Source organism: Manis pentadactyla, chromosome 5 (genome assembly GCF_030020395.1).
Source record: "Manis pentadactyla isolate mManPen7 chromosome 5, mManPen7.hap1, whole genome shotgun sequence".
Taxonomy (NCBI): Eukaryota; Metazoa; Chordata; class Mammalia; order Pholidota; family Manidae; genus Manis; species Manis pentadactyla.
Window position 1 is genome coordinate 41,062,643 of NC_080023.1, and position 25,197 is coordinate 41,087,839.

Sequence of the window (25,197 nt, forward strand, 5' to 3'; positions counted from 1 at the left end):
TTTAGTTCTTGTCCCCATCACCATATGATTGCAGGCAAATATATCATGTTTTGGTTCATACATTGTAATACAGTACTTAAAAGATTGAGATCTAGTATCATATAGTCTTCATTAGAATCTGGAACCTGGCACTGAAGTAGCTATATTGCCTTGGGCAAATTAATTAACATCTCTAAGCTTCATAGGGGCAGTAATAAAAAATAAATAAAAATATCTACCTTGTAGAGATATGGTAAAAAGCAAATGAGGTCATGCACATAAGGCACTTAGCATGATGTGTGGAGTTTAGTCGTGTTACTCTGTAGTGGCTCTTGTTTGTAATATGCTTCTTGCTCCTTCATTAATTTTTCCTCCTCTAACCTGGAATTAACTTTTGGTCACTATTTACTATGTTGTCTTAATTGATGATAATAATGAATGCTCTTTTATAGCCTAACTCTCAATAGTTTCTCAGTTACATCACTTAATATTTTGTAATGTTTTCTTAAAATGCTGCTTTTATATTTCCTCTGGCTATGTACAATACAGCTTTTAAAAATGGAAAGATCTCTTAAAGATGATAATTGTGCAACGTACTTCGAAGGTGGTATAACTGATACACACTTTATCCTAATGAACTGACAAAATCTTTTCCTTTTGTTAATGTTGACAAGTTTTTTTCTTCTGTAGCTGTGCCTTTGGCTGCAACGAGTATGTTGATTACTCAAGGATTAATTAGTAAAGGTAAATATTTAAACTTCTAATTTACTTAGCATTTTGGATAACATCATGTTTTTACATGTTATTTTCCTGATTTTTAGATGAAGTATGACAATGTATCGTATGAAACATCACTGATAAGTTTCTACAGTGTCAGAAGAGTTATGTCTCTACTGGACCCATCGACTCACATTATCTTGATTTGAGAATTTGATGTTCTGCACTGTAGAAACAGTAACAGTCTACAAGAGCCAGAAAGTAACCAAAAAATTGCCTAAGGTTTGCACGGAGGTAGATAAACCTGGTCTAGGGGGCGCCATCAACATCACTGTCATCTAGGAGCTTGGTTAGAAACACAAACTCGTGGGCCCCATCCCAGACCTGAATCAGAATCTCTGACATAGCGCCCAGGAATCTGATTTAACAAGTTCTAGGTGATTCTTAAGCACTGGTTTACAGATCAATAGCTTCCTAGCTCCTTAAACCAGCTTTGTCTTAAAATAATGGGGTGAAGGGAACACATTTTATTCCAAATTCTATTGGCTAAATTAGTATAGTGTATTCATATGTAGAATTGAGTTTAGATAAGTATTAAATGTATTAGTCTCTGTATCTTAAAATGAAATGCTTATTACATTTATTATGTGAACTACATCCTTGGAATGAGGTGTCCCAGAAAAGGGTGGTGATGATCTTAGGAGGGCCTCCACATAATTCCAAAAACCTATGCTTTTAGGTAAATAGCACCTCCTAACATGTGACTAAGACAGGAAATTTTAGCCTTTTCACATTAATATGAATTAGTACTGACACAACTCTTAAGAAAAGTAGTTTTTGAGGGAAATGAAGATTTTGGGAGGTAAAATTTATTTTTGTTTATTTAAAGAATTCCCAAAGAACCTCATGTGCTACCATTACAGGAATCTTAAAAATGGAAAGTCAAGATAATATGCACTTACATGTCCTTTAATAGTAAGCTGTTTTATAGACTGAGATTGTTTCTACAGTGTGAAACAAAAAAATCTTAATCACATTACTTTTAAGGAAAACTATGAAACTGGTAACTTTTAAGGAAAACTTAAGGAAAGTTATAAACAGAAATTACAGTGTTTATTATTATACTACTTGTTTTGTCTATGGTAATCCAGCCTGGCCTTGAACTAATGATTGGAGCTAGGCATGAGGGGGATTAAACAAAAGAAATTTAATTGTTGCTAGTAGTTCGTCTGAGGAAACAATGTGAACACAATGTTGAAGCAAATAGAGAATATAATTAAATACTTAATCAGCTGCTAAATTGTGTAGAGAGAGTCCAAGAGCTGTAGGTCTTGAAAGAAAGGTTTCTGTGGGGCTGCTATAATTAAGGAAAGTTTCTTGGAAGAAGTGGGTTTTGAAGATGGGAAGCATTGAGATTAGAAGAGAAGGAATAATCAGGAAGGAGGGATCTGATGATCAGAATTATAAACATGACCATTGGGAGGGACAGTCAGGAGACTGATGTGGTTAGAGAGGCAATGTCATGCAGCAGGGAGTGAAGACTACTGAATAGCTGAGGTAGAAAGAACCAGGAGAAATGGTAATTTTGTGAGGTAAACTTTTTAGAGCTTTTGGGCATAGTTAGAGCAGGAGACTGGAGGTCTTGAGGGTAAGACAGAAGTACCAGTTGGGGAGGTCAGATTGTATGTACTCATGTAGACCAACAAGAAAATCTCATCACAGCTATCTTTTTTTCCCTCCTAGCATTCCTAAGCTACACCTTGCTCCTATGCATAACTAATTTCATATATAATTGAACCAGAGGGAAATTAAACCAGGCAAATTTTTCTAGTTGCTGATACATCCTGCTAGAACTGTTCTCATGTAGTTAGGGTGAATCCTACTCAAAATACAAGGATCCAAATTCTTGTAGCTAAATTCTAGACTTTTAGTCATTGTCTGGTTAATTATTTGGTTTGTCATCAATGGCAGTTTATGCCTGTATGATTTTTTTGCAAAAGTCGTATGTATGAGCGGCAACATTCCAACATCTTCCACCGTAATTGTCCATAATGACTGCTTGGATTCTTGTGGTGGAATTTAGTGATTCATTTTTTAGAAAGGATAAATTGTTGAAAATGATTTAACCTAATTTGTGGGATGACATTTATTTTCTGTTCAGAATGTCACATCATCTTTATAAAACATTGAATGTGATATCACTCATAACTACCTCCCAGAATTAAGGGCTTAATTTATTATTATTGAAATTGTACTGGGGTCCTATTTTTTTTGGTGGAGTATTCTAATAAAGAAAAGTCAGTCTCCAAAAAAGAAATCAGGAGAAACTTAAGAAAAGGAAAACAGAATCCACCAGAACATTTTGCATTTAGTCAGAATGACTAACATTATGTCTGCTTTCATCCATAGTGTGTCATATTCTACATAGTCTTAGCTACTCCCTCTTTACTTGTTCCCTTTCTGTCACAACACTGAAACATGCTCAGGTCTGTTCTAACTTGAAAAAAATCTTCATTCATATCCCTTTCCAATTGCTCCTAGCTGTCATACATTTGAAGCCAGACTTCATGAGTGAGCACTTTACTTTTTACTATTTTTAATCCATTGCAGCCTGTTTCATAGATATGCATCTATTCTAACATTTACCAAAACTTTGCAGAACTTGCCAACACTACCTCCTTGTTGCTTAAATTCAGTAGATGGTTTTTGTTCTTGACCATTATTCAACTTTAACCAGTCCTTGAAACATGCCCCTCCCCTGGCTTCCATGACTGCACATTCTTCTGATTTTTCTTCTATCTCTGGCAGTCCCTCCACTTTTTCATGTTTTTTTGAGTGTCTGATATGTACTATGCACTGTTTTTAGAATATAGTGCTAAAAGACAAAAATCATCTTTTGATGCTTATATAGTAGTGTAGATTTTCTTCCATTTGTGGTGGTCTTCATAGTTTGACTTTAGGTCTATATAGTGTGTGTGTGTGTGTGTGTGTGTGTATATTTATTAAGGAAAGTTTCTTGGAAGAAGTGGGTTTTGAAGATGGGTAATTAACTGTATATAGACCATTTATTGCTCGAAATCCCCATAATTATGTCTGGCCTAGATAACTGCTCCAGGACCATGTTTTGCACATTGCTACATGAATTGCCCTCCTTGGAGGATTCTCAGATTGAACTCATTTCATTCCAGATTGAATTCATTTCCCCCCAGCCAGTTCTTCCATCTTTCCCTTGTTTGAATGGCATCACTCTTCATCCAGGAATCTGAGACATACTTTCCACTTATATCCCTTATTTGCCTTGTCCAGTAAATGTCCGTTCAAGTCCAGCTCTTAAATATCTCTGTGAACTGTCTGCTTCCATCTGCATTGCCACTAAAATTAATTCAACTTACCTGTTGCCAGGAGTACTGAATTCGCCTTCAATAAGTCTGCCTCGAATCTTGCTACTTCCTTAAAAAAACAGGCTGTCTGGTGGCTGACAGATGACATAGTGCATGTGATAGGTAGCCGACTATTTGGAAGAACAGCAACCATCGCTATTCTGTTGTGTTCATTCCTTCTCAAGATTGTAAACTCTGAATAGAGTGTCTTGTTTGCTGTACATTGCTATTTCCTAGTACATGATGCCTGTATTTTGTAAGTGATCTGTAACTATTTAGTGACAGAATAAAGGAACAGTTTTCTGTTTGTGAATGTTAGTACTGTTGGCACATCTTTTTTCTCATCACCTCAGTTGTATAAAGCTTAACTGCATAAATTAGTTCTGTTTTTATACTTTGTATACATGAAATCATACGTTTTTAAGTTTTTTTTATTACAGTATCATTGATACACAATTTTTTTAAAGGTATCATTGATATACTGTCTTAATGAAGGTTTCACATGAACAACATTGTGGTTACTACATTCACCCATATTATCAAGTCCACACAGTCACTGTCCATCAGCATAGCAAGATGCCACAGAGTCACTACTTGTCTTCTCTTTGCTACACTGTCTTCTCATGTGACCCCCCACACACACCATGTGTGTCGATCAGTATGCTCCTCGATCCCCTTCTCCCTCCCAGCCCACCCTCCTCTACCCCTCCCCTTTGGTAACCTCTAGTTCCTTCTTAGAGTCTGTGAGTCTGCTGCTGTTTTGTTCTTTTGTTTTGCTTCATTGTAATACTCCACAAATGAGGGAAATCATTTGGTACTTGTCTTTCTCTGCCTGGCGTATTTCACTGAGGATAATACCCTGTTGCTCCAGCTATGTTGTTGCAAATGGTAGGGTTTGTTTTCTTCTTATGGCTGAATAATATTCCATTGTATATATATAACACATCATCTTTATCCATTCATCTACTGATTGACAATTAGGTTGCTTCCATATCTTTGCTATTATAAATGGTGCAGTGACAGACATAGGGGTGCATATTTCTTTTTGAATCTGGGATCTTGTATATTGGTAAATTCCTAGGAGTGGAATTCCTGGGTCAAACGGTAGTTATATTTTTAGTTATTTTGAGGAACCTCCATATTGCTTTCCACAATGGTTGAACTGATTTACATTCCCACCAGCAGTATAGGAAGGTTCCCCTTTCTCTTCATCCTCATCAGCATTTTGATGTTGGCTATCCTAACTGGTGTGAGGTGATACCTCATTGTGGTTTTAATTTGCATTTCCCTGATAATTAGCGATGTGGAGCATCTTTTCATGTGCCTGTTGGCCATCTGAATTTCTTCTTTGGAGAAGTGTCTGTTCAGATCCTCTGCCCATTTTTTAATTGGTTATTTGCTTTTTGGGTGTCCAGGCATGTGAGTTCTTTTACATTTTTTGGATGTTAACCCCTTGTCAGATATCTCATTTATGAATATATTCTCCCGTACTGTAGGATACCTTTTCATTCTACTGATGGTGTCCTTTGCTGTCCAGAAGTTTTTTAGTTTGATGTAGTCCCATTTGTTTATTTTTGCTTTTATTTCCCTTGCCTGAGGAGATGCGTTCAGGAAAAAGTTACTCATGTTTATATTCAGGAGATTTTTGCCTATGTTGTCTTCTAAGAGTTTTCTGGTTTTGTGACTTATATTCAGGTCTTTGATCCATTTCGAGGGTACTTTTGTGTATAGAGTTAGACAGTAATCCAGTTTCATTCTCTTGCATGTAGCTGTCCAGTTTTGCCAACACCAGTAATTGAAGATGCTGTCATTTCCCCATTGTGTGCCATGGCTCCTTTATTGTATATTAATTGATCATATATACTTGGATTTATGTCTGGGCTCTCTATTCTGTTCCATTGACATACGGGTCTGTTCTTGTGCCAGTACGAAATAGGCTTGATTACTGTGCCTTTGTAGTATAGCTTGAAGTCGGGGAGCATAATCCCCCCTGCTTTTATTTTTTTCTTCTGAGGATTGCTTTGGCTGTTTGGGGTCTTTTGTGGTTCTGTATGAATTTTAGAACTATTTGTTATAGTTTGTTGAAGGATGCTGTTGGTATTTTGATAGGGATTGCATTGAAGCTGTAGACTGCTTTAGGCAGGATGGCCATTTTGACAATATTAATTCTTCCTACCCAAGAGCATGGGATGAGTTTCCATTTGTTCATGTCCTCTTTAATTTCTCTTTAAGAGTATCTTGTAGTTTTCAGGGTATAGGTCTTTCACTTCCTTGGTTAGGTTTATTCCTAGGTATTTTATTTTTTTTGATGCAATTGTAAATGAAATTGTTTTCCTGATTTCTCTTTCTGCTAGTTCATCGTTAGTATCTAGGAATGCAACAGATTTTCATGTATTAATTTTGTATCCTGCAACTTTGCTGAATTCAGTTATTCTAGTAGTTTTGGGGTGGATTCTTTAGGGGTTTTTATATATACAATATCATGTAATCTACAAACAGGGACAGTTTAACTTCTTACCAATCTGGATGCCTTTTATTTTGTTGTGTTGTCTGATTGCCATGGCTAGGACCGCCAGTGCTATGTTGAATAAAAGTGGGGAGTGTGGTCATCCTTGTCTCGTTGCTTGTCTTGTTCACAGCAGGCAAGCGAACTGGTGCTGGCCAGGAGGAAGGAGACGCAGGCTGCGTATCACTGTGGGGGACCTCCGGGCTGCATTGCCAGCCAGGGGGGTTGGAGTGCCTCAAGCCACTGAAAGTTCCAACCTGCTGGGCTGAGTGTGCCAGGATGTTTTGTCCACTTGTCCTTTCTCCTGAGCAATAAGCTCTGTGTAATACTTGCGCCTTTAGCAGCCCTCTCACTGTTGGGAAGTTTTACAAAGTGCCCGCCTTTCTTTTGTCCTAGAGTGGCCGGTTGTGAGTCCCTGTTCTCTACAAGTGGCTGGAATCTCAGTCTCTCTGAGTATTTTGCCTGTCTTTGCTTTCCAACCCAACTAATCTCCAGAGCACCATGTAATGTAGATTTGTGCTCCCAAAGTAGATCTCCATGGCTGTGCATCCCGCCATCCTGGGCTTCTCCCTCCCAGCTCTGTTTCTTTTCCACCAGTGAACTGGTGTAGAGGGAGAGCCTGGGTCCTGCTGGATTGTGCCTTTGCTGCTTTACCCTTTTCTGTGAGGTCTCTCTTTTCACAGTCTTCTTTCTGGTCACTCTTTCATGATTAGTTGTATTTGCTGTATTTTTGTATTATATGTGGTTTTGGAAGGAGGTTTCTGTTTCACTTCTCATGCCACCATCTTCAAGCCAATTCTCAAGAATTCTGTTTTGTAACTTCTTTCAACATTGTGAGATTCATCCAGTGGTATGCTGGGACTGAATTGTACCAGCTCCAGAGAGCTGATTATTAAATTTTCAAGAACTTAGCAAGCTGAACTCACAATTAATGAAACTAGAAAAAGAAGAACAAGTGAGATCCAAAGTTAGTAGAAGGAGGGACATAATAAAGATCAGAGCAGAAATAAATAAAATTGAGAAGAATAAAACAATAGAAAGAATCAGTGAAAGCAGGAGGTGGTTCTTCGAGAAAGTAAACAAAATAGATAAACCCCTAGCCAGACTTACCAAGAAAAAAAGAGTCTACACACAAAAACAGAATCAGAAATGAGAAAGGGAAAATCACTATGGACACCACAGAAATACAAAGAATTATGAGAGAATACTATGAAAAATTATATGCTAACAAACTGGATAACCTAGAAGAAATAAATGGACAACTTTCTAGAAAAATACAACCTTATAAGGCTGAACCAGGAAGAAACAGAAAATCTGAATAGACCAGTTAGCAGCAAGGAAATTGAATAGGAAATCAAAAAACTACCTAAGAACAAAACACCTGGACCTGATGGTTTCACTGCTGAATTTTATCAAACATTTAGTGAAGACCTAATACCCATTCTCTTCAAAGTTCTCCAAAAAGTAGAAGAGGAGGGAATACTCCTAAACTCATTCTATGAGGCCAGCATCACTCTAATACCAAAACCAGGCAAATGCACCACAAAAAAAAGAAAATTACAGACCAATATTCCTGATGAACATAGATGCAAAAATATTCAACAAAATATTAGCAAACTGAATTCAAAAATACATCAAAAAGATCATCATGATCAAGTAGGTTTTATTCCAGGGATGGGAGGATGGTACAACATTCAAAAATCCAACGTCATCCACCACATCAATCAAAAGGACAAAAACCACACAATCATCTCCATAGATGCTGATAAAGCATTCGACAAAATTCAACACCCATTCATGATAAAAACACTTAACAAAATAAAGGCCATTTATATGGTCGTAGCCATGGCAATCAGACAACACAAAGAAAGAAAAGGCATCCAGATTGGCAAGGAAGAAGTTCAGCCATCCCTGTTTGCAGATGACATGATGATGTACATAAAAAACCCTGAAGAATCCACTGCAAGACTACTAGATCTAATATCTGAATTCAGCAAAGTTACAGGATACAAAATTAATACAGAAATCTGTTGCATTCCTATACACTAATGATGAACTAGCAGAAAGAAATCGGAAAACAACTCCATTGACAGTTGCATCAAAAAGAATAAAATACCTAGGAATAAACCTAACCAAGGAAGTGAAAGACCTGAACTCTGAAAACTACAACACACTCATGAGAGAAATTAAAGAAGATAAACAACAAATGGAAACACATCTCGTGCTCATGGATAGGAAGAATTAATATTGTCAAAAATGGCCATCCTGCCTAAAGCAATTTACAGATTCAATGCAATCCATAGCAAAATACCAACAGTATTCTTCAACAAACTAGAGCAAGTAGTTCTAAAATTCATACGGAACCACAAAAGACCCCGAATAGTCAAAGCAATCCTGAGAAGGAAGAATAAAGGTGGGGGGGTGGTTTATGCTTCCTGACTTCAAGCTCTACTACAAACCTCAGTAATCAAGACAATTTGGTACTGGCACAAGAACAGACCCACAGACCAATGGAACAGTTTAGAGAGCCAGCCCAGGTATAAACCCAAGTATATATGGTTAATTGATATACTGTATAGGTGCTGTGGATATACAATGGGGAAATGACAGCCCCCTCAACAACTGGTGTTGGCAAAACTGGACAGCTAAATGCAAGAGAATGAAACTGGATTATTGTCTAACCCCATACACAAAAGTAAACTCAAATGGATCAAAGACCTGAATGTAAGTCATGAAACGATAAAACTCTTATAAGACAACATAGGCAAAAATCTCTTGAATATAAAGATGAGCAATTTTTTCCTGAACGCATCTCCTCAAGCAAGATGAACAAATGGGACTACATCATGCTAAAAAACTTCTGTAGAGCAAAAGACACCATCAGTAGAATGAAAAGGCATCCTACAGTATGGGAGAATATATTTGTAAATGATATATCTGACAAGGGGTTGACATCCAAAATACATAAAGGACTCACATGCCTCAACACCCAAAAAGCAAATAACTCTTTTAAAAAATGGGCAGAGTATCTGGGCAGTTCTCCAAAGAAGAAGTTCAGATGGTCAGCAGGCACATGAAGAGATGCTCCACATCGCTAATTATCAGGGAAATGCAAATTAAAACCACAGTGAGTTATCACTTCACACCAGTTAGGATGGCCAACATAGAAAAGACTAGGAACAGCAAATGCTGGTGAGGATTCAGAGAAAGGGAACTCTCCTACCCTGCTAGTGGGAATGTAAACTAGTTCAACCATTGTGACAAGCAGTATGGAGGTTCCTCAAAAAACTAAAAATAGAACTACCATTTGACCCTAGGATTCTACTCCTAGGAATTTACCCTAAGATTGTAGGATCCCAGTTTCCAAAAAGACGTATGGACTCCTATGTTTATTGCAGCACTATTTACAATAGCCAAGACATGGAGGCAACCTAAGTGTCCATCAGTAGATGAATGGATAAAGAAGATGTGGTACATACACACAATGGAATATTATTCAGCCTTAAGAAGAAAACAAATCTACCATTTGCAACAACATGGATGGAGCTAGAGGGTATTATACTCAGTGAAATAAGCCAGAGAAAGACAAGTACCAAATGATTTCCCTCATTTGTAGAGTATAAGAACAAAGCAAAACTGAAGGAACAAAACAGCAGATTCACAGAACCCAAGAATGGACTAACAGTTACCAAAGGGAAAGGGACTGCGGAGGGTGGTTGGGAAGGGAGGGAGAAGGGGAATAAAGGGCATTACGACTAGCACACACAATGTTGGAGGTGGGGGCACGGGGAAGGCAGTATAACACAGAAGATAAGTAGTGACTCTATAGCATCTTACTACGCTGATGGACAGTGACTAATGAGGTATGTGGTGGGGACTTTGATAATGGGGGGAGTCTATTAAGCACAATGTTGCCCACGTGTTGGCAAGCTGGTTTTTAAACCATTGGTAGCTTGAAATTTATCATGCTGTAAGTATTTACTCAACAGAAATTGACTGACATTAGAATCAGGGCTTTTTATTTGGAGAGCTGGTTTACCAGTGCATCACTACATTATCCACATTTTTCCATGTATGAGATTATATGTTCTCATTGTCATACAGCTTTCTGTTGTGTGAGTATACCTCAACAGTTTATCCATCCCATTGTATACATTGGCTATTGTGCAGTTCCCAGTTTTGACTACTGGAAATAATTCTGCCAAGAATATAGTGTCTCTTGGTAGATATTTTGCTGGGTCAAAACATTATGTATCTATTCAGCTTTAGTAGGTACTGTCAGACTTTGCAAACTGAACCACTTTACACTCCTACTACCAGTTTATTAATAGAACTCTATTTTTGTCACATTACCAATACTTGATATTTTTGTGTCTTGAATTTCAGCTATTGTGAATGAACAGTGCATTGTGGTTTTAATTGGCTTTTCCCTGATGACTAGTGAAATTGAGGACCTTTTAATAGCCCATTTGAATGTATCCTTTTTGTGAAGTGTCTGTTCAAGTCTTTTGTCCATTTTTCCACTGGATGGTCTTTTTTTCTATTGGTTTTGTGAGAAGTCTTTATATATTCTGGAAGAGAGTCTCTTGTCAGATGTATGTATTGCAGTTATTTTTTCCCACTGATTAACTAGTTCTTATGTAGTAGAATCCAATATATCAGATCTCTCCTTTATGCTGAGGGCTTTTTGTGGCCTGTGTAAGATCTTTGTCTCTTACAAGGGCATCTTTCTTTTATAAACTTTATTTTATATTTCATACTTAAATTTTTGGATCATCTCATTGTTTTTGAATATAGCATGAGGTAGGATCGAGATACACTTTTCCCGCTGATGGATATGTAGTTGATCCAGCAGTGTAATTTGAAAGGACTATTCTTTGTTCAGTACAATGCAGTGTTGCTTTGTATGTGTGGCTCTGTTTCTGGACTCTCTTCGGGTTTTGTTCAGGTGTAACAGACTGTCTTCGTATCTGTTGATAGTCCTCCAGTTTTGTTCTCAAAAGTGCCTTGATTATTCTGGCTCTTTGTGTTTCTGTGTGATTTTTAGAATTGGCTTCAAAATTTGGGGGAAAACTTCATTGGTTTTAATTGGCATCACATTGGATGTATATGTAAATTTATGGCGAATTGCCACCTTTACAGTATTTACTCTTTCAATTCATGGACAATGGTGTATCTCTCTGTTTATTTAGCTTTCATTTCTCAGTAAGGTTTGTAGTTTTCAATGTATTAGCGACTTTCATATTTTCCATTATACTTCCTGGGTCTTGGATATTTTTTGGTACTGTTAATAAATTGTGTCTTTTAAAAAATGTTCATCTTCATTACTTCCTGGTTTTTGTTTTTTCCTGGTGCATAGAAATAATATATATTTTTTGTATATTGACCTCATATCAAGTGACTTCACCTATTCTGATAGATTGTAGGGTCATTGGATTTTCTTCATTTTTGTTGATACTTAATTTACTTGGTTCTCTCTTTTAAGTAGTTTTAAACTTCTTTGGGGTTATAAAAAGAGCTAATGTCTGGTAATACTAAAAATAGTCTATATTAGTTTTTTCTTATATCTTTGTGTTGCCCAAAGCGGCTGTGAAATAGCTATATATATATATATATATATATATATATATATTTTTTTTTTTTTAAATAATTATTTTTTATTGAAGGGTAGTTGACGCACAGTATTCCATTACATTAGTTTCAAGTGTACAACACAGTGGTAGAACATTTATATACATAATTCTAGGTTCCAGCTATCACCCTACCAAGCTGTTACAATATCTTGACTATATTCCTTATGCAATACATTACATCCTGGTTACTTATTTATTTTACCATTGGAAGTCTGTCCTTTTTTTTTTTTTTTTTTTTGTGAGGGCATCTCTCATATTTATTGATCAAATGGTTGTTAACGACAATAAAATTCTGTATAGGGGAGTCAGTGCTCAATGCACAATCATTAATCCACCCCAAGCCTAATTTTCGTCAGTCTCCAATCTTCTGAGGCATAACAAACAAGTTCTTACATGGAGAACAAATTCTTACATAATGAATAAGTTACATAGTGAACAGTACAAGGGCAGTCATCACAGAAACTTTCGGTTTTGCTCATGCATTATGAACTATAAACAGTCAGTTCAAATATGAATACTCATTTGGTTTTTATACTTGATTTATATGTGGATACCACATTTCTCTCTTTATTATTATTATTTTTAATAAAATGCTGAAGTGGTAGGTAGATACAAGATAAAGGTAGAAAACATAGTTTAGTGTTGTAAGAGAGCAAATGTAGATGATCAGGTGTGTGCCTGTAGACTATGTGTTAATCCAAGCTAGACCAGGGCAATAAAACATCCACATATGCAGAAGATTTCTCTCAGAACAGGGGGGGTGAGGTTCTAAGCCTCACCTCTGTTGATCCCCAATTTCTCACCTGATGGCCCCCCTGCGACTGTGCCTGTCTTAGGTTGTTCCTCCCTTGAGGAATCTTACCCGTCTCTGGCTAACCAGTCATCTTCCGGGGCCATACAGGGAAATGTGAAATTGGTAAGTGAGAGGGAAGCCTTATTGTTTGAAAAGGTTAGCTTTTTACTTCTTTACATATTTATGCCCTGTGGCTTCTATGCCCAGCATTTGTCTTGAGGTATCTTTACCACTTGGAGGAGTTATGATACTCGGTAAATTTGATATGAGGCACGAATTCTATTTAAGGGTTGTAATTAGGAAGGAAGAAGAAAAGCTATAGAAGTAGCAGGCGGAAGAAAACATGGGAAGATTGATTATTTCTTTGACAAATCTTCTTGTAGAGTAACTTCAGCATATATAGGTTTTAAGCTACTACTTAAATTGCGCACACACATTAACATAATAGGAGTATAGTTACATAACCAAAGCATATCTGTAATTACCAGCCATCTCCAGTGAAACCAAGAAAGCCAGTTAGGCACCTTAGGCATTTGTGAAAACTTATCTATGATATGGTGGATATTGTCCAACTGAACTTGAACAGTCTGAGAGAAATCAGACAAATTAAAACAACCCATTCCTGGGGACTGTTCACATGCCATATGTTCTTTTAACAGTAAATAGTCTGTAGTTGTAAGAGTTTGGAGCGCTACAATTTGCACTTCTCCAAATTCTTGGTTGAGTTCCAACAGTATAGATCCAGTCAAATTTGTTGTTTTACTGTATGCACAGGCCAGCTTAGATATCTCCTTCCTCATTCCCATGGCAAGTCCAGGAACTGGTGGGATGAGTGCATCTACAGCTGTAGCAGTGCGTGGATCTTTGTTGGGGTTTTTTGATGATCATCTTCTGGCATGAGTCTTCCAGAGAGTGCAGATGTTGGAAGTTCTTTTTCATATCGTATCTTAGTTCATTTTCGGGGTAGCCCAATTAGGCTTTGATCTTCTGTATAAACACAAACAGACCCTTTGCCTACACTTTTATATGCCCTTTATACCCTTGTGTAGAACTCGTTGGAGGTTACCATACAGGAACTGCCCTTTTTTTTTTTTTTTTTTGCTTTGTTTTTGGTATCACTAATCTACACTTACATGACGAATATTATGTTTACTAGGCTCTCCCCTATACCAGGTCTCCCCTATAAACCCCTTTACAGTCGCTGTCCATCAGCATAGCAAAATGTTGTAGAATCACTACTTGCCTTCTCTGTGTTGTACAGCCCTCCCTTTTCTCCTACCCCCCCATGCATGTTAATCTTAATACCCCCCTACTTCTCCCCCCCTTATCCCTCCCTACCCACCCATCCTCCCCAGTCCCTTTCCCTTTGGTACCTGTTAGTCCATTCTTGAGTTCTGTGATTCTGCTGCTGTTTTGTTCCTTCAGTTTTTCCTTTGTTCTTATATTCCACAGATAAGTGAAATCATTTGGTATTTCTCTTTCTCCACTTGGCTTGTTTCACTGAGCATAATACCCTCCAGCTCCATCCATGTTGCTGCAAATGATTGGATTTGCCCTTTTCTTATGGCTGAGTAGTATTCCATTGTGTATATGTACCACATCTTCTTTATCCATTCATCTATTGATGGACATTTAGGTTGCTTCCAATTCTTGGCTATTGTAAATAGTGCTGCAATAAACATAGGGGTGCATCTGTCTTTCTCAAACTTGATTGCTGCGTTCTTAGGGTAAATTCCTAGGAGTGGAATTCCTGGGTCAAATGGTAAGTCTGTTTTGAGCATTTTGATGAACCTCCATACTGCTTTCCACAATGGTTGAACTAACTTACATTCCCACCAGCAGTGTAGGAGGGTTCCCCTTTCTCCACAGCCTCGCCAACATTTGTTGTTGTTTGTCTTTTGGATGGCAGCCATCCTTACTGGTGTGAGGTGATACCTCATTGTAGTTTTAATTTGCATTTCTCTGATAATTAGCGATGTGGAGCATCTTTTCATGTGTCTGTTGGCCATCTGTATTTCTTTTTTGGAGAACTGTCTGTTCAGTTCCTCTGCCCATTTTTTAATTGGGTTATTTGTTTTTTGTTTGTTGAGGCGTGTGAGCTCCTTATATATTCTGGACGTCAAGCCTTTATCGGATGTGTCATTTTCAAATATATTCTCCCATACTGTAGGGATCCTTTTTGTTCTATTGATGGTGTCTTTTGCTGTACAGAAGCTTTTCAGCTTAATATAGTCCCACTTACTCATTTTTGCTGTTGTTTTCCTTGCCCGGGGAGATATGTTCAAGAAGAGGTCACTCATGTTTATGTCTAAGAGGTTCTTGCCTATGTTTTCTTCCAAGAGTTTAATGGTTTCATGGCTTACATTCAGGTCTTTGATCCATTTTGAGTTTACTTTTGTATATGGGGTTAGACAATGGTCCAGTTTCATTCTCCTACATGTAGCTGTCCAGTTTTGCCAGCACCACCTGTTGAAGAGACTGTCATTTCGCCATTGTATGTCCATGGCTCCTTTATCAAATATTAATTGACCATATATGTCTGGGTTAATGTCTGGATTCTCTAGTCTGTTCCATTGGTCTGTGGCTCTGCTCTTGTGCCAGTACCAAATTGTCTTGATTACTATGGCTTTATAGTAGAGCTTGAAGTTGGGGAGTGAGATCCCCCCTACTTTATTATTCTTTCTCAGGATTGCTTTGGCTATTCGGGGTCTTTGGTGTTTCCATATGAATTTTTGAATTATTTGTTCCAGTTCATTGAAGAATGTTGCTGGTAGTTTCATAGGGATTGCATCAAATCTGTATATTGCTTTGGTCAGGATGGCCATTTTGACGATATTAATTCTTCCTAGCCACGAGCATGGGATGAGTTTCCATCTGTTAGTGTCCCCTTTAATTTCTCTTAAGAGTGACTTGTAGTTTTCAGAGTATAAGTCTTTCACTTCTTTGGTTAGGTTTATTCCTAGGTATTTTATTTTTTTTGATGCAATTGTGAATGGAGTTGTTTTCCTGATTTCTCTTTCTGTTGGTTCATTGTTAGTATATAGGAAAGCCACAGATTTCTGTGTGTTGATTTTGTATCCTGCAACTTTGCTGTATTCCGATATCAGTTCTAGTAGTTTTGGGGTGGAGTCTTTAGGGTTTTTTATGTACAGTATCATGTCATCTGCAAATAGTGACAGTTTAACTTCTTCTTTACCAATCTGGATTCCTTGTATTTCTTTATTTTGTCTGATTGCCGTGGCTAGGACCTCCAGTAGTATGTTAAATAACAGTGGAGAGAGTGGGCATCCCTGTCTGGTTCCCGATCTCAGAGGAAATGCTTTCAGCTTCTCGCTGTTCAATATAATGTTGGCTGTGGGTTTATCATAGATGGCCTTTATTATGTTGAGGTACTTGCCCTCTATTCCCATTTTGCTGAGAGTTTTTAACATGAATGGATGTTGAACTTTGTCAAATGCTTTTTCAGCATCTATGGAGATGATCATGTGGTTTTTGTCTTTCTTTTTGTTGATGTGGTGGATGATGTTGATGGACTTTCGAATGTTGTACCATCCTTGCATCCCTGGGATGAATCCCACTTGGTCATGGTGTATGATCCTTTTGATGTATTTTTGAATTCGGTTTTCTAATATTTTGTTGAGTATTTTTGCATCTACGTTCATCAGGGATATTGGTCTGTAGTTTTCTTTTTTGGTGGGGTCTTTGCCTGGTTTTGGTATTAGGGTGATGTTAGCTTCATAGAATGAGTTTGGGAGTATCCCCTCCTCCTCTATTTTTTGGAAAACTTTAAGGAGAATGGGTATTATGTCTTCCCTGTATGTCTGATAAAATTCCGAGGTAAATCCACCTGGCCCGGGGGTTTTGTTCTTTGGTAGTTTTTGGATTACCGCTTCAATTTCGTTGCTGGTAATTGGTCTGTTTAGATTTTCTGTTTCTTCCTGGGTCAATCTTGGAAGGTTATATTTTTCTAGGAAGTTGTCCATTTCTCCTAGGTTTCCCAGCTTGTTAGCATATAGGTTTTCATAGTATTCTCCAATAATTCTTTGCATTTCCGTGGGGTCCGTCGTGATTTTTCCTTTCTCGTTTCTGATACTGTTGATTTGTGTTGACTCTCTTTTCTTCTTAATAAGTCTGGCTAGAGGCTTATCTATTTTGTTTATTTTCTCGAAGAACCAGCTCTTGGTTTCATTGATTTTTGCTATTGTTTTATTCTTCTCAATTTTATTTATTTCTTCTCTGATCTTTATTATGTCCCTCCTTCTGCTGACCTTAGGCCTCATTTGTTCTTCTTTTTCCAATTTTGATAATTGTGACATTAGACCATTCATTTGGGATTGCTCTTCCTTTTTTAAATATGCTTGGATTGCTATATACTTTCCTCTTAAGACTGCTTTTGCTGTGTCCCACAGAAGTTGGGGCTTAGTGTTGTTGTTGTCATTTGTTTCCATATATTGCTGGATCTCCATTTTGATTTGGTCATTGATCCATTGATTATTTAGGAGCGTGTTGTTAAGCCTCCATGTGTTTTTGAGCCTCTTTGCTTTCTTTGTACAGTTTATTTCTAGTTTTATGCCTTTGTGGTCTGAAAAGTTGGTTGGTAGGATTTCAATCTTTTGGAATTTTCTGAGGCTCTTTTTGTGGCCTAGTATGTGGTCTATTCTGGAGAATGTTCCATGTGCACTTGAGAAGAATGTATATCCCGCTGCTTTTGGATGTAGAGTTCTGTAGATGTCTATTAGGTCCATCTGCTCTACTGTGTTGTTCAGTGCTTCCGTGTCCTTACTTATTTTCTGCCCAGTGGATCTATCCTTTGGGGTGAGTGGTGTGTTGAAGTCTCCTAGAATGAATGCATTGCAGTCTATATCCCCCTTTAGTTCTGTTAGTATTTGTTTCACATATGCTGGTGCTCCTGTGTTGGGTGCATATATATTTAGAATGGTTATATCCTCTTGTTTGACTGAGCCCTTTATCATTATGTAGTGTCCTTCTTTATCTCTTGTTACTTTCTTTGTTTTGAAGTCTATTTTGTCTGATATTAGTACTGCAACCCCTGCTTTCTTCTCACTGTTGTTTGCTTGAAATATGTTTTTCCATCCCTTGACTTTTAGTCTGTACATGTCTTTGGGTTTGAGGTGAGTTTCTTGTAAGCAGCATATAGATGGGTCTTGCTTTTTTATCCATTCTGTTACTCTGTGTCTTTTGATTGGTGCATTCAACCCATTAACATTTAGGGTGACTATTGAAAGATATGTACTTATTGCCATTGCAGGCTTTAAATTCGTGGTTACCAAAGGTTCAAGGTTAGCCTCTTTAGTATCTTACTGCCTAACTTAGCTCGCTTATTGAGCTGTTATATACACTATCTGGAGATTCTTTTCTTCTCTCCCTTCTTGTTCCTCCTCCTCGATTCTTCATATGTTGGGTGTTTTGTGCTGTGCTCTTTCTAGGAGTGCTCCCATCTAGAGCAGTCCCTGTAAGATGTTCTGTAGAGGTGGTTTGTGGAAAGCAAATTCCCTCAGCTTTTGTTTGTCTGGGAATCGTTTAATCCCACCGTCATATTTGAATGATAGTCGTGCTGGATACAGTATCCTTGGTTCAAGGCCCTTCTGTTTCATTGTATTAAATATATCATGCCATTCTCTTCTGGCCTGTAGGGTTTCTGTTGAGAAATCTGACGTTAGCCTGATGGGTTTCCCTTTATAGGTGACCTTTTTCTCTCTAGCTGCCTTTAACACTCTTTCCTTGTCCTTGATCTTTGCCATTTTAATTATTATGTGTCTTGGTGTTGCCCTTCTTGGATCCTTTCTGTTGGGGGTTCTGTGTATTTCCGTGGTCTGTTCGATTACTTCCTCCCCCAGTTTGGGGAAGTTTTCAGCAATTATTTCTTCTAAGATACTTTCCATCTCTTTGCCTCTCTCTTCTTCTTCTGGGACCCCTATAATACGGATATTGTTCCTTTTGGATTGGTCACACAGTTCTCTTAATATTGTTTCATTCCTGGAGATCCTTTTGTCTCTCTCTATGTCAGCTTCTATGCGTTCCTGTTCTCTGATTTCAATTCCATCAATGGCCTCTTGCATTCTATCCATTCTGCTTATAAACCCTTCCAGAGTTTGTTTCATTTCTGCGATCTCCTTTCTGGCATCTGTGATCTCCCTCTGGACTTCATCCCATTTCTCTTGCGTATTTCTCTGCATCTCTGTCAGCATGTTTATGATTTTTATTTTGAATTCTTTTTCAGGGAGACTGTTTAGGTCTGTCTCCTTCTCTGGTGTTGTCTCTGTGATCTTTCTCTGCCTGTAGCTTTGCCTTTTCATGGTGATAGGAATAGTCTGCAGAACTGGGACGAGTGACGGCTGGAAGGACTTCCCTTCTTGTTGGTTTGTGGCCCTCCTCTCCTGGGAGAACAGCGACCTCTAGTGGCTTGTGCTGCGCAGCTGTGCGCAGACAGGGCTTCTGCTTCCTGCCGGGCTGCTATGGAGTTAATCTCCGCTGTTGCTGTGGGCGTGGCCTGGCTCGGGCAGCTACTCCAAACTGGTGGAGTCGCGTTGGAGCAGGAGCGGCTGGGAGGCTATTTATCTCTGTAAGGGGCCTCCCTGCTCCCTGCAGCCCAGGGGTTAGAGTGCCCAGAGATCCCGGATTCCCTACCTCTGGATTAAGTGACCCGCCCTGCCCCTTTAAGACTTCCAAAAAGCACCCGCCAAAACAAAACAACGCCCACCAAAAAAAAAAAAATTTTTTTAATTAAAAAAAAAAAAAAAAAAGGGTGGTCGTTCGTTTTTCTTTATTCTGCGGTGCCAGCCTCAGGCCTCTGCTCACCGGTTTTTCTGCCCTGTTTCCCTAGTATTGGGGTCCCTATCCCTTTAAGACTTCCAAAAAGCGCTCGCCAAAACAAAACAGCGAAAAAGCAAAAAAAAAAATGGTTGCGCGCTTTTCTTATGCCCTCTGTCGCCCAGCCTCCAGTGCCCGCTCACTGTTCTTGCTGCCCTGTTTTCCCAGTATCGAGCGCCCTGCACTCTGGCCCTGATGGCTGGGGCTGGGTGTTCGGCAGTCCTGGGCTCCGTCTCCCTCCCGCTCTGCCTGCTCTTCTCCCGCCGGGAGCTGGGGGGAGGGGCGCTCGGCTCCCGCGGGGCCGGGGCTTGTATCTTACCCCCTTCGCGAGGCGGTGGGTTCTCTCAGGTGCGGATGTGGTCTGGATATTGTCCTGTGTCCTCTGGTCTTTATTCTAGGAAGGGTTGTCTTTGTTATATTTTCATAGATATATGTTGTTTTGGGAGGAGATTTCCGCTGCTCTACTCACGCCGCCATCTTCCGCCCCTCTCCCGAAATAGCTATATTTTTATGTTCATTGCTAAACTTTTAAACTACTTCTGTCTCACATTAAAAGAGACCAGATAATGACTAGCAGATAATTACTAGCATAGTTTCTTTTCATTTTTTACCATAGTTTGTCATTTTCTTACATACTTTTAGAATAAACTTGGCATAAACTTTATCTTAATACAAGATAAAACATCAATTATGTAAATGTGTTTTCTTCAACAATTAATGAAATATTTACTCTTAACTTTAGGAATCCTTTCAAGTCATCCCAAATATGGTTCCCTCCCTAAACTTATATGTAAGTATGAACAAAATTAGTTTTCTTTAGCTTTTTTTTTAGCTAAGAAAAACAGTTTTAATCAGATATTTTGTCTTGCCTAACTTGTAACAGTTAATTGGGTTATTTGCCTTAATGAGTTTTGTTTAAGCTTTTCATTAAATGGACTACTTGGACATTTTATTGTGAGCACTAAAAATCATTAGTTACTTAAAAGTCATTTTTTTCTCTTTATAATGTAATGGAGCTATCAAATTTATTTTGTAGAGCATTTGCCATATATACCCCTTATTTGTGGAATATAAAAACAAAGCAAAACAATGAACAAAATGGCAGTAGACTCATAGGCACTGAGGAGTGACTAGTCAGCACTAAGGTGGGGGTTTGGAGTAGGTGAGGGGGATTAAGGGGCACAGTAATTCTCAATCACAATGTAGTTGATCATGGGGACTGTAGTACAGCATGGAGAATGTAATCGGTGATTCTCTTAACATCTTTCTATATTGATAGATAGTAACCGCACTAGAGGGGATGAGGATTTAATAACATAGGTAACTGTTGACCCGCTGTATTGTACATTTGAAACCAATATCAGATTGTATATCAATGATACTTTAATACAAAAATATCTGAAAATACATTCTCCTGGTCTATGAGGAAAGAAAATTATCCAGATACTCTGATTAATCAAAGTATATTTTTAAATAAAGCCTAATTTAAAAACCTAATTTACATTTTAAATGAAAATAAGCATAACTGACTTACATTTTGCAATACAGTTAATAGAAAAGAAGCTTAATTGCCCTAAAAAAGAATACCTGAGGCTTTTTATGAATCTTCCCAGGTTAGCTTTTTTTGTATTGGAAAATGGATACATGATGCATCAATAGCTACATTTAGGTAGCACTTCATACTTCATTATTTTAAAGGATTTGTTGCACTTAATTTTAAAAATAATTTTATGAAGTTAGCTAGACAAGTGGTATGATTCCCATTTTACAGGAAAAGAATGGCCTAAATTTCTGTGACTAAGTTAGAACTCTGATGTTTTGATTCTTCATTCCGTTATACTTTTACCATATATTTTCTATCTATATTAATAAAATAATAAAGTAGAATTTATCTTATAACAGTTTTATTTTGGCTTATTTTGTTTTGTGAAAGTGAATTATGTCTACAGAATCTTTCTGTGAACTCTGAATCTGATTTAATTTGGTACTTCTACTATTATTTTAGGAATCTCTGTCCACATAGAGACATACTTAGAATCACATTTTTTTAAAATGTTCTTTTAGAAAAGATTTTTATCTAAAAAGGCACATTGGGTCACATTTTTTCTTTGTTTTTACAAATAAGTTGCTTGTATCATGGGATACTTTGCTGGAAAGCTTTCTTATGTGAAAACTTGCCAAGAGAAGTTCAGGAATCTTGAGAATTCTCCCCTTGGAGAAGCTTTACGATTGGGACAACCACGACGATCTTCACCACCTGGGTAAGCTAGGTTCTGATCTTATCAAAGATTTTTAATGTTAGCTAAAAAAAACTGTCACTGGATACTTCTGTAATTCAGGGCATGAAACATTGCCTAACTGAAAGACCTTTGACAACTTGCCATTTTGCTTCAAGCTAACGCTAATTTTGCTTTTAAAAGTGGGGTGAAATATGTCTACCTTTTTTTAAATATAGAGCTATATCCTGTTGGGAGTGCATGTCCCAGAATAAAGGATTTTAATTTGGAAAACATCTTTTGTTACTTATCTTGGACTTGAATTTTGAATTCCCAAATTATGTCAATCTCATCTCTTAAAAATGTTTAACTTTTTAATCCTTTTGTTGTTTAAAATAGCGAGGAAATTGTGTAAGTATGGATAAATGAATCTGTCTGCCTGAATAGGTAGGTAAAAAAGGTTATTACATAGATTTGGTATATACTGTCATAAGTGGCAAGAATGTAAACCCCGTGAGAGTTAGCATTCCTTATATCTGTTTTAGCACAGTAGTGTTTTATGGCTTGCTAGCTGTGGAAGTGACTTCCCAATTAATGTGGAAAATAGACACATAATCTGATCTGAAGTACTTTTTCTTCCAAAGAACTTCAAACACATTAAAATGATCTCTGAACCCTGGTAATTAGATAATTGGATATACATTTTCTTTTCTTTATATTAAGAATGACAATTTTTAAGTTGTCTAAGTAAGTCAGCATATTTTCAATGTTTTTATAGTAGAATGAAACAGACTTCCCTTTAACTCTTTTGAATGACTGTTACAATTAAATGATTCCTTTAGAAAATGATTTTTATACTGTAGCACACTTTAAATAGATATAGTCTATAGCTAATGTTTTTTTTCTTATATAATATGATTTTCTTTTAATAGGCACTATTCTCAAAAGTCAAAATACGACTCAAATATGAGTGGTCAGTCATCTTTTGTGACATCCCCAGCAGCAGACGACATAGAAAAAGAGATGCTTCCTCATTATGAACCAATTCCATTCAGTGCTTCTATGAATGAATCTGCTCCCACTGGTATTACTGATCATATTGCGCAAGGTAGAAACTTCTCTTGAAATGAATTTCACCATTTTATGGTCCAACGTATGTATTAACTTTATTTGATGACTTTTCTGCTGGATATCACCTGTATGTTTCCACTATCAGCCTAAACGCAGCATGTTTGTTCATTTGTTCATTTCTTCATTCATTCCACATATTTTGAGGTCCAGGAAGTGTCTGGCACTCTGCTTAAGTATAGAAGTAAAATGAGTAAGTCCTGGTTCTGGTTCCTGAGAAACTCTTCCTCAGACTGTTTGAAGATACAGAAACATAAGGACAGGTTATTAATACATCTCACTAATTGGAAAATACTAATATCCAAAGTTTAGTGGATAGCAAAGAAGAAGTGACATTGTTTGGCAGGGACGCTCTAGAAAAAGTTACATTTATAGACTGGTCTTAAAGACTTTCAACTTTGTCTGTAATGTGAGAAAAATAATGATTACCTGCCTTACAGAACTGTTGTCAAGTGAGAAAATCCATGTGAAAATGCTTTGTGAAGTTTGTGTAAATACTAGCTTTGAAGATCACATAATGTAAGTGAAACATCACCTTTGGATTAAGGACTGGATTTGAATCATGTTTGACACTTGCTAGCTTATGTAACTTTAGGCAAATAACTAATTTGTGATCCCTTCAGTTTCTTAATCTCTGGAATGGAGGTGATAATACCGCTCTTAAAGAACTTTTGGAATAAGATAAGTAATCAGTTCCTACCTGGCAAGTAATGGGCTCTCAACAAATGTTAGTTTCTTTCAGTGAAAGATGAATTAGAAACAGGAAGTAAGGGTCTGCAATTCCTTACTTAAAATCCTAAAATCTGAAAAGCTTTAAAAACCAGTTGTTCCTCATTTGCTTTGGCAGCATTTCACTTGCTCAGTAGCCAGATGTTCTAATGGCTACTGTGTTGGACTGTGCAGCCAGAAACATTCTCATTATTACAGAAAATTACATTGGACAGCATTCTTTTAGAGCAAAAGTCAGAGGGTCAGGGAGAGGGTGTATATTAAATTTGCAGAAAAAGAAACAGGAGAGAATGGAAGTTAAGATAATTAAAATCTTAAAAGGTTGGAAATTGTTGAGAATCTCAACTTCAACTTTTTTTTTTTTTCTGAATGGGTAGAAACAGAGACATCCAATTATCAGAAAGGAAAGGAGGTAGGCAGATTAGGAAAGTGTGGTCAAAGTCATTATTTTATCTCCAAAGGCAGTTGTCCTTGTCCCTCACTACATCTCATTTTCCCAGTCTCTCAAGTTCAAATCCATTCTACTTGTATTCTAACTGTGCACCAACTCTTACCTTGTAATGACTTGTATCCTTCCTTCTTATTTGCATTAGAAAATTCCATTGCACGTCATGTAATTTCTTTTCCAAGTCAAAGCAAGCAAACAAAAAGCCCTTTGGTATCTGCTTGCAGACCCATATTTCCATGTTTTATGTTATCCACTACAGCCGTCCATCTGTCCACTGCTCTGCTTTCTCATCCCCTGCTCTAAGTCAGGATTGCCGTTCTTTGCTCTCCACAAGGGCCAACAGTGGCCTCCTTTGTTTTGTCCCAGCCACTGTCCCTCTTACCAGGACACCCTTCCCTTTTGTCTAAGTCCTACTTGCCGCCTTCAGTTCTGCTTTCTCTTAACAGGAATTGAAGGAGTTACTACTAATGTTTCAAAATAGAAAGCACTCCTTAATAGTTGTTATTAGACTTAACCATAGACAGTTTATTACAATAGTTAGACTTAGATCAATACTGTTTTACGTTTTCTTTATTCCTTCCAGCTCTTTTTAACCTTCCCAAAGTAGTAAGTCATGCTGCCTACACAATGCAGGATATTTTCATTGGGCCTTTTTTGTGTCGAAAAAATTTTCCCTAATCTTCTGTCTGATTGATGTTTCCATTATTTGTCACAATTTCATAACAATGAAATATTTTTCTTTATGGTAAGAAAAAGTATTAGACCTGGAAGGAATTTAAGAAATAGATCAGCTAGTCAAACTTGCGTATTTCACGATTGAGAATACCAGGATGCAAG

At 37.5% G+C, this 25,197-nt stretch overlaps 1 protein-coding gene across 7 annotated transcripts in view; it reads left to right on the top strand.

The window, feature by feature from the left end:
* OCIAD1 (OCIA domain containing 1) overlaps positions 1-25,197 on the top strand; it is a 35,473-nt gene that overhangs the window by 5,708 nt on the left and 4,568 nt on the right. For 6 of the 7 annotated variants that reach the window (XM_036892511.2, XM_057502210.1, XM_057502208.1 and 3 more), the window contains exons 4-7: positions 670-723; positions 20,582-20,629; positions 21,965-22,100; positions 22,988-23,163. In XM_036892511.2, the coding sequence (XP_036748406.2) occupies positions 670-723; positions 20,582-20,629; positions 21,965-22,100; positions 22,988-23,163 (414 nt within the window). Of the gene's footprint in view, positions 1-669; positions 724-20,581; positions 20,630-21,964; positions 22,101-22,987; positions 23,209-25,197 lie in introns of all 7 variants that reach the window. The other variant, XM_036892512.2, reaches the window with a different exon arrangement.